The following is a 13365-nucleotide window of genomic DNA, read 5'->3' as shown; positions in this document are numbered from 1 at the left end:
ACTTAATCTCAAGGAGTTAATATGTTGAATTAATTAAAAAAAAACTTTTGAAAATAGAGAAAGAAGTGACCAAAAATTTTTACAATAGTTGGGTAGACTATACAGTTTTCCAAAAAAGAAATACAATGTATTTTTTAGGGGAGATTTTCGACCTCCCCTAAAATAAGAAAAATTTGAATAAAAATACACTGGTAGCATTATTCACATATCTGACAAACATCTAAGTTTGACAATATACTTGGGTGGTGACCTCGTGGGGAAATTAACACTCTCATCCTTTGTAGGAAAGCATAAGGGTACAAATCCATTAAAGGGGCATTTGCCAATAATTAGCAAAAACACGTATGAATTTACTCTTTAATAAAGCAACCCCACCTCTCAATCTATAAACAAAATCTTCAGACAAAAGACTGCTCATTACACTATACTTCTTAGAATGCTTCTTAAACATGATTGTTATTCTAAAAATGTTACCTTTACACTATAGAATACAGTGAATGAATAATGATAGTAGTGTCATTAAGAATGAGGGTTTTTCTCACCAAAGAAAGGAAGTAGAGGTGTACAAGTGTCAAGGTTAGAAAAAAAAAAAACAAAAACCTGTGGTCCTGGACTTGAATTGAAAGTAGCAGTAGGAATTTGTGATGAATTTTATCTTAAAAAAAAATCCTACTCTAAACACTCTGAAAGGCCTAGGTTAAATGACTAGCAGTGAGCATAGGTTGACTGCTATTTAAATGAGGTACACATAAAACATAGAGGTATCTGCCATACACTATAGTGATGTGGGCTCTGAAAGCAGAAATACAAATTTAGGTAAATCTGGGAAATTCTGAATTTCTTCTTGGAAATTATAATTGTCATAATATTAAATGCTCTGAAAAAGTCTCCAGTAAATGCATCTGAAAATATTTAACCACCAGGAACACTTCCACTCTTCATAGAGGAAGAGATTAGGGTGGCAGAATTCCTGTTGTGTCTTCACTACACAAATGTGTCATAGGAATTATTTGGGAATTATTGCAGAACGTAAAATGCAATCTGTGGATAATTATTTGTCACAGGAGGACAAGCGGTCTAAAGAGAGTTCCTGGTACCATGTACAAAATGAATGAATAATTTAATTGTTGCTCAGAATCTGCTAGATACTAAATGCTTTGTTCAGTGTTGGTGATGTAAGGGGGGGAAAAAAAGACCCTGACTGGTGCAGTTCAGTCAGGTTGGGTGTCGCCCTGCAAAGTAAAGGCTGCTGGTTTACTTCCTGGTCAGGGCACATGCCTAGGTTGCAGGCCTGGAGTGAGTCTGCTTTAAGCCAACCTGTAGTGTGTGGGTTCTAGACTTCATGTAGGAAAGATTTTATGAGTCTAGGTCACTATGAGGGTATGTTTAGTAAAGCTGAGAACAGTGAAGCAAAGAAAGGGCTTAGGGTAGAAGAAGCAACAGGAGAGAGACTAGGCAGTGCTCTGCTTTGGCTCCCTAGAAACATTATCAGAAAGAAGTGAGCCAAGGCAGGGCAGCAGTTAGCTCACTGGGAAGCCAGAGAAAAGGAGGCCTTGGAGACAGAATCAGGGGTAAGCCCAGGATGAGCTACTGCTGCTTGCTGCTCCTGTTTGCAAGTCTTGTGGAGACCCTTAAAATTTAGAAGGAAGTAAAATCATTCATGCCCCAAAAGTGGCATGGGCAAGCTCTAGAGGAGTCTGAACTAATATCCTTTGTTTTGGGTGTTTTATATCTCTTCTGTGAGTGAGAATTTTAAAGGAGGGTTACAGCAGAATATTTATCAGCTTTCCAGTTGTGTTTTTAATGTACCGATGCATCAAAATGAGCATATAGGGGAGTTTAAGATTATTCTCTGGTCAACTTTACTGCTTTACTTTTATCTTGGGTCTGTCTGGCTCTAATGGGTTTTTTCTTTTTTCTTTTTTATTTGTTCCCCCGACTTTATCTATTCTTGGGTTTGGCCGACACAAATGACATTATTCGGGTCTCTGTTCTCTATTTTCCCCAACCAGGGTGATTTAAGCTATTTATTCTCTGGTTAGGGAGGAGAGGTATAAACTCTTTGCTCTTGAGTGTCCTTGGTTAGGGTAGATAAGGTCTTTGATTCACCAGCTGGCTATAAGTTATTCAAATTGTTTGGCCTTGTTTAATTTGCTTGTCTCAATTTATCCATTACACTTGCCCAGGGATTCCCTTAGCTTCTTACTATCCTGCCTCATAGGCAATGGTATGCCATTGAAGAATTTGGAGCATGGATGTGAGGTGATTAGCTCTGTAGATGGACATGGAAAAACAAATAGATAAAGGGAGATATGTGACATTGCCTCTTGATGGAAGAAGTGCATAACTAGGGCATTGGTAATGCAGCCGAAATCAATAGAACTTGGCTATTCATTAGCTATATGTATGTGGCAGTGGAGAGTGGGAGACAGGAAACAGTGAAAAATTACACCAGGTTTTCTAGCCCAGGTTTCTGACTTGCTAGTAACTCCAACAACTGAGACAAAACACAGGAGGTGAAGTAGGTATACAGAAGAGGGTAATAAGTTTGGTGTGGAATTTTGTTTGTTTTCTATCATTTTCCTTCAGGCCTCTCACCTTTCTTGAGTAAGTGAGCTTTGAAGACTTGAATGTGGAATCCCAGGTTCTAATCCCAGTGATCCCTCAATTCTAAGGAACCACTGTATTTTTAACAGTGTATTGGCTAATCCTTGGAGTGCTGCCTCTGAAGTTTGTCTAATACTTATGGAAAAGTTAATGTGATAGGCTCCAAAGTCAACTACTAAAAACTATGTAACATGGTAGTCACATGTAGGTATGTGGCTTGCACTGTTGTGTTCCTCAAAACATTGTTTGCTTGAAGTGTATGAAAGGAAATACAAATTTAGACATTCTACTCAACACCAATCTGTGTGTGTGTTTCTGGTTTTGATGTGTAGGGCAGGAGAGAATTGGAAAAGATTCCAACTACGAGCAGGAGGGGAAAGTTCAGTTTGTGATTGATGCAGTCTATGCTATGGCCCATGCCCTGCATCACATGAACAAGGATCTCTGTGCTGACTACCGGGGCGTCTGTCCAGAGATGGAGCAAGCTGGGGGCAAGAAGTTGTTGAAGTACATCCGCAACGTTAATTTCAACGGTGAGTCTCCAAACATTTATGCTTTTAGAAATCCTGTGTTGGCATTCTGTTTCATAGGTTACATCTTGAATGATTATTTACTCTTGAGTATGTTTCGAAACCTAGTTGATTTTATAATTTCAAATGATTAAATCGATATATGAATGGCTGAGTAGTAAGTGAATGAATGAATAAATAATACGGGGTTTTTCCTCCTTTCCTTCGAATAAGTTTTTATATGAAGTAAAAAATTTTTCTCAGTGAATATAAGTTCACAGTGGTGAAAAACACACAAATTTATTAGTTATTGTACACCAACTATGTACAGTTATTTTTGTCTTCAGTCTTATAATATTTTGTCAAACACTGTCTTCCAAAATTACTTGCATTTTTTTTCTTCCTCACCCCATTCAGTGTGGTTCTGTTTTGAATTTGTAATATAGTCAAGTTTATTTATTGCTGTATTGAGTTTTGTTTTATAACATAGGATGGTTAATTTTATGAGTCAGCTTGACTGGAAAAAGTGATGATAAGATAGCTAGTAAAACAGTATTTCTGGGTGTGTCTATGAGGGTGTTTTGGAACTAAGTAAAGCAGAAGGCTTTCCCCAAAGTGGGTCCCTCCCTGAAGAGAACCAAAAGGCAGTAAGAAGGGCAAATTCACTCTCCCTCTGCTTGGACTGAGACATCCATCTCTTCCTGCTCCTAGTTCTCAGGCTTTCAGACACAGATCAGACTTAAAACCTTAACATGGGGGAAAGTTACAACATCACTTCCGAGGTCTTATTGCTAAAAATATGTAGTGCCAATCTGCTCCTAAAGAAACATAGACAAATTCATCTTTATGGGCACTCTACAAAATGACTGGCTAGTACTCTTCAAAAGTATTCACATCGTAGCCCTGGCTGGATAGTTCACTTGGTTAGAGTGTCACCCCAATAGGACAAGGTTGTGGGTTGTGGGTTGGAACCCTAGTCAGGGCACATACAAGAAGCAACCAATGACTGCATAAATAAGTGGAATATGTGGAACAACAAATTGATGATTCATTCTCTCTCTCTCTCTCTCTCTCTCTCTCTCTCTCTCTCTTTCTCCCCTCCCTTCTCTCTCCCCTCCCACTTCCCCTTCCCTCCACCTCTCCCGCTCTCTAAAATCAATCAATATATATATTTTTAAAAGTATCCACATCCTGAGAAAGACAGATGAAGGAATTGTTCCAGACTCTAAAAGATTAAGGAGACATTACTGCAAAATGCAATGTGGAAAAATTAATTGATCCTATGCCAGAAAAAGGACATTAGTGAGACAGTGGAGAAATTTTAATAAAATTTGCAGATGAGTTTTAAGTAGTAATATATCAATATTAATTTCCTGGCTCAGATAATTATATTAAGGTTAAAGAAAATCTTCTTGCTCTCTGCTTATAAATAACAACCCATTTAAACCCACAATATTATATCAACCTTCCAGGAGTTACCTAGTATTTGGATGAAAAAGAACCACACGCAATTTGGGGATAAACACTTTTCTAGTTTAGATCGAGACAATATGACTATGTTTAAAGCCAGAAACTAGTTTAACTATAAATGATCTTCTTTTTGTAGTTCTTTCTGATCTTACAGAATCTCCTAAAAGATATAACTCATTTCCCAGAACCAAACACATATAAATTTCATTATTTATCAAACACTAAATTATATTAGCTGGGCCCACTTTCTGGGCTTTGTATTCCAGTTCACAGATATGCATAACCATTCTTACACAAGTGACCAAATAATTGTTTTGAGAATGTTCTTGGTGATTCTTCCCTCATTCTTCTTCCAGATAGTGCTTGCAGACTCATCATGTCAAAATGGGCTTGTCCATTGAGGAGCCAGAGTTGCTGAGCTTCTGATAAGACAAGGGGCCTAGGTGTATTGAAGGACTACTGTGTGGCAGAAATTGTGCTACTTTGCTACTTTCCTGTGTTAGCCTATTTAATTATATATCTCTATCTCTATCTCATTTATATCATCTATATCTATCTATACCTAGATATAGATATAGATAAATATATCTGTGATATATATAGATATATGTATATATCTGTGATATATATATATATATATATATATATATATATATCTCACATAGATACAGACAACAATGTAGTATTAGCCTAGCGAAAAGGGTAGGTGGAGGTGTACAAAGGAGTAGAAAATAATCGTGCTGGAAAGAGACATTGCTTGGGGCAATGGGTGCATAATGCAGTGTACAAATGACGTTCAAGTTGTACACTTGATACCCATATGGCTTTGTGAATCAATGTCACCCCAATAAATACAATTAAAAAAAAAAGAAATCAACATGATGTAGATACTATGATTTACCCTTTAAAAAAAACCAAAAGGACACTGGCTGGTGTAGCTCAGTGGATTGAGCACAGGCTTCAAATCAAAGGGTCTCCAGTTTGATCCCCTGTCAGAGCACATGCCTGGATTGTGGGCCAGGTCCTCAGTGGGGGTCATATGAGAAGCAACCATACATTGATATTTCTCTCCCTCTTATTCTCCCTCCCTTCCACTCTGTCTAAAAATAAGTAAAATAAAATCTCAAAAGAAAACAACTTGTGAAAAAAGAAAAGGAGACTGATTTACAGAGAAGTAAGAATCATGCAATTCAAAACCATACACCTAGGTAGTGATGATCTACAATTGGTACCATGGACCCCTAACTCCACAGTCTGCCCCCTCTAAGTTTCTGAGAGGAAGTGCTGACTACTTCATTGATGTTTTGTCATCTTAGAATGAATGGTCTCTGGGAGTTCACAGGCAGGATCAGTTGTTTTTCTCTCTTTGTTGTCATTGCAGTTATACCTGTGCTCAACATAATTGCCTTTTCTCTGAGGATTTTTTTCTGGCCATATGAACAGCCAGGAGACCTCCAGCTCCTGGCACACTGTGACATTCATGGATGTTGAGACTCAACAGTTCAGTAAAATCCAGAACCTGTGTTAGATTTAATTCATGGATTCCACATCACTTTAAGTGAGTGACTGTTAGTGAAAATAAATGACATTTTCCACTCATTCAGTTCCTTGATTTTTATATAAAGAAATCAAATAATAGAGAGGAAAAAGTATTTTGCCCAAGACTTCACAGCTAGAAATTGATGGAGACAAAGCTAAAAACCAAGCCTCTTTCTAGTCTGTTGTGCAAAATTTAGCCTTTCTTTAGCATGTTTTAGTAGGATTTTGACTTTTTTTGGTTTCAATAAACTTAATTGTTCTCTTCTCTTGCTTTAATACAAAATTTTCTGTACCCCTACATATTTTGTTCCAGACTAATTTAATAACTCTGACCACATTTATCAAAACACCAATTTAGGAAATTATAATAGAATGAATGCCCTGAAAATATTGCTACAGTTTCAGCTAGGACTTAACTTCTTATGCACCATGAGAAAAAATGACTAATGACTTATTTTACCTTCACCACTTCTAGCCATGTTTTTCTCTGCATCCCAAATCAATGCAATGACCTGAGCTTAAATTTGATTTTGTTATATCTACATTGGCCTATTAACAAAGTTGTTTCCTTGGATACAAACAAAAAATTGCTATGTAATGACATATTTAAGCTTAGATATGTCTGTACCTAGATTTATTAGTTTCCAGGAGATGATCTGGGTTGCAGTATATTTTGTAAAGATGGCACATGACATGTGCTTTCTTTGAAACATGAAGTTAGCTTTCCTTCAAAAGGTGAGATCTACATTCTCCTGAGTGAATTCTCTTCTTGAATCTGAGTGAGCCTGTGACTAATGCAGGAGTGACACTCTGTAAATTCTAAGGCATACAAGTTAATAGGGCTTTTGCCTCATTCTCTTGAGACATTTGTTTTGCAAACATAGCTACCATGTTGGGAGAAAGCCAAGAAGCTAAATGGACAGGCCACATGTGGGTGGCCATAGCCCCAGCTGGGGTCCTAGATGACAGCTGGCATCAACTGTAAAGTGTGTGGGCTTCAAGCTGCTTGACTTACATGAGTGTACCAGAGAGGTGTTGTCCCCATGCTCTGTCCAAATTGCAAAATACATGCTGTCATTGTTTGGAGTGAGAAGTTTTAGGGTAGTTGGCTGAGTAGCACCAGGTAAATAGAGCATAAATCAATGCAGTGTCATGGAATCTGTGATGGGGTGGTAAAATGAAAAAAGGAAACTTGCAGATATGTTGATGGGAAGGGTTGTTTGGTCATCTGAGCAATCTGGATCCTAGATCCTTCTTTAAACAGGAAGAAAGGACTTCATTCAGCACTCTGATCCATCAAACCTGTACCCTACCTTGTCAAGTGACCCTGTTCCTTGACAAGTGCAGTGCAACTGCATTGTGGCCTGGATACCTGTAGACATTTCTGCAGGTGGTCACTTCTCTTTTGATAACTTCTTTTTCTTCTCTGGACTGCTTTGATTATTATTTTTTTAAATGCAGGGGTGGGCAAATGTAGGTTTACAGTTGTGAATATGCAAGTTTTTCCTTGTTTTATTATTTATAAATTATTTATAAATCATGTAAACCTACCCTTGCCCACCCCTGTATAGACTTCATTGAACCTAGCCCCCTTTTTTCTCTTTCAAGAGATTCAGGCATGCTGTTTAAAAGATGTTGTGAAAAAATAACTGGAAATAATAATCCATCTGCTTTATAGAATCCATCAAAAAGGTCAAAGCCATGTAATACACTATTACAAGTCATCACTTAAAGTATTCAGCTCTTCTGTCTTAATTTTTTTTAAGCATGAACTTTAATGAGAATGGAAAGGGCATTACAAGAGTCATTTCTCCTAACAGATTATAAGAAGGGAGAATGATTGGATGGTGTGTCCCATTCTGATGAATATTTATCTGGTGAGCCTGAGATCCTTTGGAGCCCCAGGCCTACAATATTCATCTTCCCTCCTCTCAAAGACTATGAAAGCTCAAGTCATATTATTTAATGACTAGAAGTTGTACAATTACAGCAAATCACAACTATAAATCCTAGTACCTAATGTGAGAGAAAAGAAAGGTATCTGAATATTAATGTTTTCCTGTGAAATGATAGGATTCTTTTCTTGCTAACAGCATGTGAAATTCAGATTTTGTTTATTCTGCTCAAATATACTTGGAAGGCTCACTGAAAGAAGAAAGCCAATATTAAAAAAATTATTTTTGTTACTTTTTTACATTCTATACTAGAAAGACTCCTGCTGATTCCTATAAAAGAGGGTTTCAGAGATCTTATTGTGATACAGCGGGTACCTTTGTGGGCTACAGGGAAGGTGTCTAGGTACAATGTAGATGAAACAAATTAATACAATGCCTTTGGCCACACACAGATTCAGCCACTGACTCAAGCTATTGAGACCAGATCTACATTGCTCATAGATCAGTGCCCACTCTTAGTGAGCCCTTGCCTGCTGTTTAAAAACAAACAAGCAAAAAAAAAATGCTTACACTGATAGAGAAATTGAAATTAGATACCCCTTAGAGAAGTTAACTTCAATGCATTTAAAAGTCTGGATAACTGAAGGCATGTGTTCTGGTCCTGAGATACAGCAAATAAAAAAAATGATAAAACATAAAAACTATTTAAAAAACTATAAAATATCATTATCATTGATTGTGCACTTATGTAAAAGGCATGGAACTTTTGTGTATATAAAGAGAGATAATACACTTACTCCTTACCAACACTATGAGAAAAATATCATTAGCGACAATCAGATGTAGATGAAGATTGAATAATTTAATAAAGGTCACCCCTGTTTTAGGCGATTCCAAAGCCAATTACTAAACACTATTCTAATTAGCTGAGAGACCCTGGGGCAAATGACTGCCCCTTTCTAAACCTAAGTACTATATCTGTAAAATTAGGAAGTGTAATGTTCTGTGTCCTCCAGCTCTATAGTAGTTTCCTATGGCTACTCCCAAAAAAGAATGATAAATGTAATGGTACGAACAACACAAATTTATTATAACTATGTAGTTCAGAAGAAAGTCTGACACATCATCCCTGCATTGTGCTTAAGGTAAAGACAGGGCTGGCTCCTTTTGGAGCCTCTCGGAGAGAATTTCTTGCCTTATGTTGCTTCTGGAGGCCACCAGCATTCTTTGGCAATGACCCTTTCCTCTCATCACTCCAAACTCTTGTTTTTATCCTCACGCCTCTTCCTCCCTTTTTTGACTTTTACTGCCTCTCTTGACTTACTGCCTCTCTTGACTTATAAGAATTGTAATGATTATACTAGATCCACCCAGATTGTCCATGATAATCCCTCTACCTCAGTGATAGATTAAGTAATCACTGGTGGCACTCACAGGTTCTGGAGATTAACACATGGACATATTTACAGAACCATTATTCAGCCTACTAGAGCTCTGATTTTTTTTTTCATTTTAATACCAGAAATGTCATAAAATCCTGTGCCTGACAGTAGTAAAATGGTGTGTTCTTTAACTGCCCCTGTATTCTGTGATTATGTTGGATACCCCTCTCAGTGGTGGTCCCTTTCAGCACAGGATTGCCACTTTGTATGCCTCCTGTTCCTTTCATTGGCCCCTTTTTCTGACTCCTTTCTTGAGCTGAGTGATCACTTGTGTGGGGCAACGTTCACCATCCTGCCTGCTTCTTAAGCACTGGCACCTCTTTACTGTTTTAACTATACTCTCTCCCTCCATTAACATGCTTTTGTTTTTCCTTCATCCAGATCATTAATGTAAATGCCACCTTGGCCCAAATTCTGCAGAAGCTAATGACTTTGCTAACCAGATGCAGAGCTCTGCCACTATCAGTATTCAGTTTACAATCAGAATTCAATTTATGATGTATAAAAGTGCTTCATCCTCTTCTCCCAAAATAGCAAGATGAACTTCTGTTCTCAGTGATTTGGTTTCAGCTCATAAACTATCTGTAAATTTCCTTGTAAAAGACAGGAAATAGAGCTTTCTTTATTACAAGGAATATTGATTAAGTGTTAACCTAAAGGCAGGGCAGGTATCAGGCACACAGCCTTAGACCACTGATATCTATCCTGCTTCCAAGGGATCCAAGGGAGAGAAATTGTACTCAGGGACCAAAATTTTGGCAATTCCTTTGAAACTAACCAAAACTCATGAGTTTCATGAGTTTCATCCTCTGTATATGGTTTGCCAGTTGCTCCACGTTGTTAACGTTAAGGGACTTTTCACTCATATCCAACTTTCAAAAGACATATGTCCTTTTCTTTCTTTCTCTCTATATTTTACTCTCTATCTTTCTAACATACTCTCAATAAATTTATTAACCTTTTTAAATTGACTTCAATATCTAATTCTGCCAAAATAACTGGTTTTCTTTTAAGATAAACATTTTTAAAGTCATAACACCCAGACGGAAGACTGAGAAACTAACATTTATTGAATGCATACCATGTACACTGCTAAGCATTTTTGACTGTGTATCATCATATAGGGTAATTTAGAAATAATTATCCAAAACTATTTATAAATGCAATCTGTATCCAGGTACTTTTTAAGTAAACTTTTTTTGCTTGTTTGCTTGTATATATTTTTTTAATTCCCTGGCATGCCCCTTTTTAAGTTTATGTATTTGTTTATTTATTATTTTATAAATAGTTCTTTACTGACCACATGATATTAGCACGTATATGAATGATCTTATTTAATCTAAGGCTTGTGTTGCTTAACAAACAAGTTATAAGCCAATATTTTAATATTAGCTAAAAAATAATAAGCTTAAGGTTGTCTGTGAAATAGTTCATTTATTTTTATTCTTCACAATAAAAAGTTAAGAATAAAATATTAATAAATATTGAGGAATAGGACTGTTCACAAAGGGAAGCAGGTTGTCCATCTACCTCCTATAAGTGGCATCTGTAGGCCATAGTGATGACTTGCCCATGAGTCTTAGGGACCATTTTGGGGGAACCTATTAAACAACTGGATTATGTACTAGCTACGTTGTTTATTAGCATGTCTCTAGACCATCACCAGTGGCACGAGAGACAAGGAATCTTGATTAACTCTAAAATCCGTCATTTTCTTATCTTCCTCAGGTAGTGCTGGCACCCCAGTAATGTTTAACAAGAATGGAGATGCACCAGGAAGGTATGACATCTTTCAGTACCAGACAACAAACACCACAAACCCTGGTTATCGTCTGATTGGACAGTGGACAGATGAACTTCAGCTCAATGTGAGTTCTGTTTTTCCCTCTCCCTTTGCTTGTGTGATGAATTAACAGGCTTTTAACTTACTCAATAGGCAAATGATTTTGTTTACTTGTGCATACATGAGTGAACATGCAACTTGTTATAAGTGTCAGCAAGGACTGAGTAATATAGCAGTGATAGTGATGACATTCATGATGATATAGAGGATGATAGGAAATATGTGCTGAGATTATATCGGACATTATACTAGCACCTATGTGAGTAATCTTGTTTAATCTGAGGCTTGGATTGCTTAACAAACAAGTTACCAGCTAATACTTTAATACTGTCACAAGATCCTCCTCTTGGTCAGATCTACCTACCTACCCATCTCCCTTCCTCCCTCCCTCCTTCCCTCCCTCCCTCTTTCCCTTCTTTCCTTCCTTCCTTCCTTCCTTCCTTCCTTCCTTCCTTCCTTCCTTCCTTCTTTCCTTCATTTCTGGTGTATTTTTTATTTTGATGCATTTTAGTGAGTCACTTTGTTTTATATTAAGACTCTCTGAGTAACTGCAGCTTTAGCCATTTCCATAACCTCGTCCTCTTTCTGTTAATTGCAACCATGAGTGAGCAGCCACTTCCTTGTGTGTGGTTATATCAAAGACCACCTGGAAGAACCATCAGGAGTTCATCTGTAGTCAAACACTGTTAGGCTTATTTAACATGCTGAATAAAGGACAAGCTTCTGCCAGCAAAACTCTGGGGTCTTTAGGATGAAGGAGATGGAATGGGATTTATGGTAAGCTTTGGGCTAAGTTGAGTGATTTAAGCAGGTTTAGGGAAGCTGGGTCCCATTTTGGTTTGGATTCTCTTAGGAAGTAGAAATAACTTGCTGATTATATGTCTTGGTGACTTTTACTTAGAAGATGGGAAGATGAAATTTAGGTGTGAGTTTTCATTAACGAAGAACCAGTAGGCATTTTTGTCCTTGCTTCTATCTAGTTTCAGACTTAATGGCAGAATGGCCTTTTTTTTTGTCTTGTTCCACCATAGTCATGGAATGGCCTTGTCTGATTATCACTTACACTCTGCTGAAGTTGTTGATGTTATGTTTGAATTTTCTTGCCTTGCTGTTAGCTGACAATTGTAAGGCCATCTTTTTTCATTCTTAATATTTTAAGTTGAATGTTCAACAGTGTGCTTCTAATAATACTTACAATACCCTATTTTGGAATGATCATTAATTTTAAATGGATATACCAACTTTCCCAGGGAATAAAGAACACAGGCTGGGCCACCTCCATTGTGGCTGGGCTCAGAACACCTGGAGTTAAGCACATCAAGCATCCCCTACATTTCCTCTCTACCCAGGAAGGTAATTAAATAGGCCAGGCCCCACCTGGTGGCCAGGGTCCTGGAGACTTGGGGTGGGAGCAGAAGTTGGAGAAGCAGGTGCACTACAGGGCCTCTTCAGCTGAGATGCACTAAACAGGGTTACATTTCAACAGGTTCTGCAGCAGGTCCCTCCCTGTGGCACTGAGCTTGTGGATGACATTCACCAGGGTCACTGTTGTTGGGCGCATTGGGTAGGGCTTGCCAGGTACATAAATATACCTTGAAATTATGCTATAGAATCACACAATTTTTTTTTGTCCAGGAGGGCACGACATTACTCTGAGTTCTCCAGAGAAATAGAGCCAATAGGTAGGTAGGTAGGCTGATAGATATTTAGGAATTGGCTCACACTGTTTTGAAGGCTGAGACTTCCCAAGATGTGCAATCCGCAAGTTGGAGACCCAAGAGTGTAAGTTCCAGTCTGATTCCAAAGTCAGGAGAAGACTGATGTTCAAACTCAAAAATTGACAGGGAAAAATTGGATTCTCTCTTACACAGCCTTTTTGTTCTATTTAAGTCTTTACCGAAGACCCACCCACTTTGGGAAAGCAATCTGCTTTACTCAGTTTACCAATTAAAATGATCATCTCATCCAGAAACATCCTCACAGACATTCCCAGAGTGATTTTAACCAAATATCCACCCCATTGCCCAGTCAAGCTGGTGCATACAATGAACCATCACAAT

General features: G+C 37.7%; 1 protein-coding gene across 2 annotated transcripts in view; it reads left to right on the top strand.

Annotated features, from left to right (window-relative positions):
• GRM7 (glutamate metabotropic receptor 7) overlaps positions 1-13365 on the top strand; it is an 853913-nt gene that overhangs the window by 550820 nt on the left and 289728 nt on the right. For both annotated transcript variants that reach the window (XM_028518977.2, XM_036030861.1), the window contains exons 6-7: positions 2940-3140; positions 11191-11330. In XM_028518977.2, the coding sequence (XP_028374778.1) occupies positions 2940-3140; positions 11191-11330 (341 nt within the window). The remainder of the gene's footprint in view (positions 1-2939; positions 3141-11190; positions 11331-13365) is intronic.

Source organism: Phyllostomus discolor, chromosome 7 (assembly GCF_004126475.2).
Source record: "Phyllostomus discolor isolate MPI-MPIP mPhyDis1 chromosome 7, mPhyDis1.pri.v3, whole genome shotgun sequence".
Lineage (NCBI taxonomy): Eukaryota > Metazoa > Chordata > Mammalia > Chiroptera > Phyllostomidae > Phyllostomus > Phyllostomus discolor.
The sequence above is the reverse complement of the archived record's forward strand: the minus strand, read 5'-3'. Positions and strand labels throughout refer to the sequence as shown.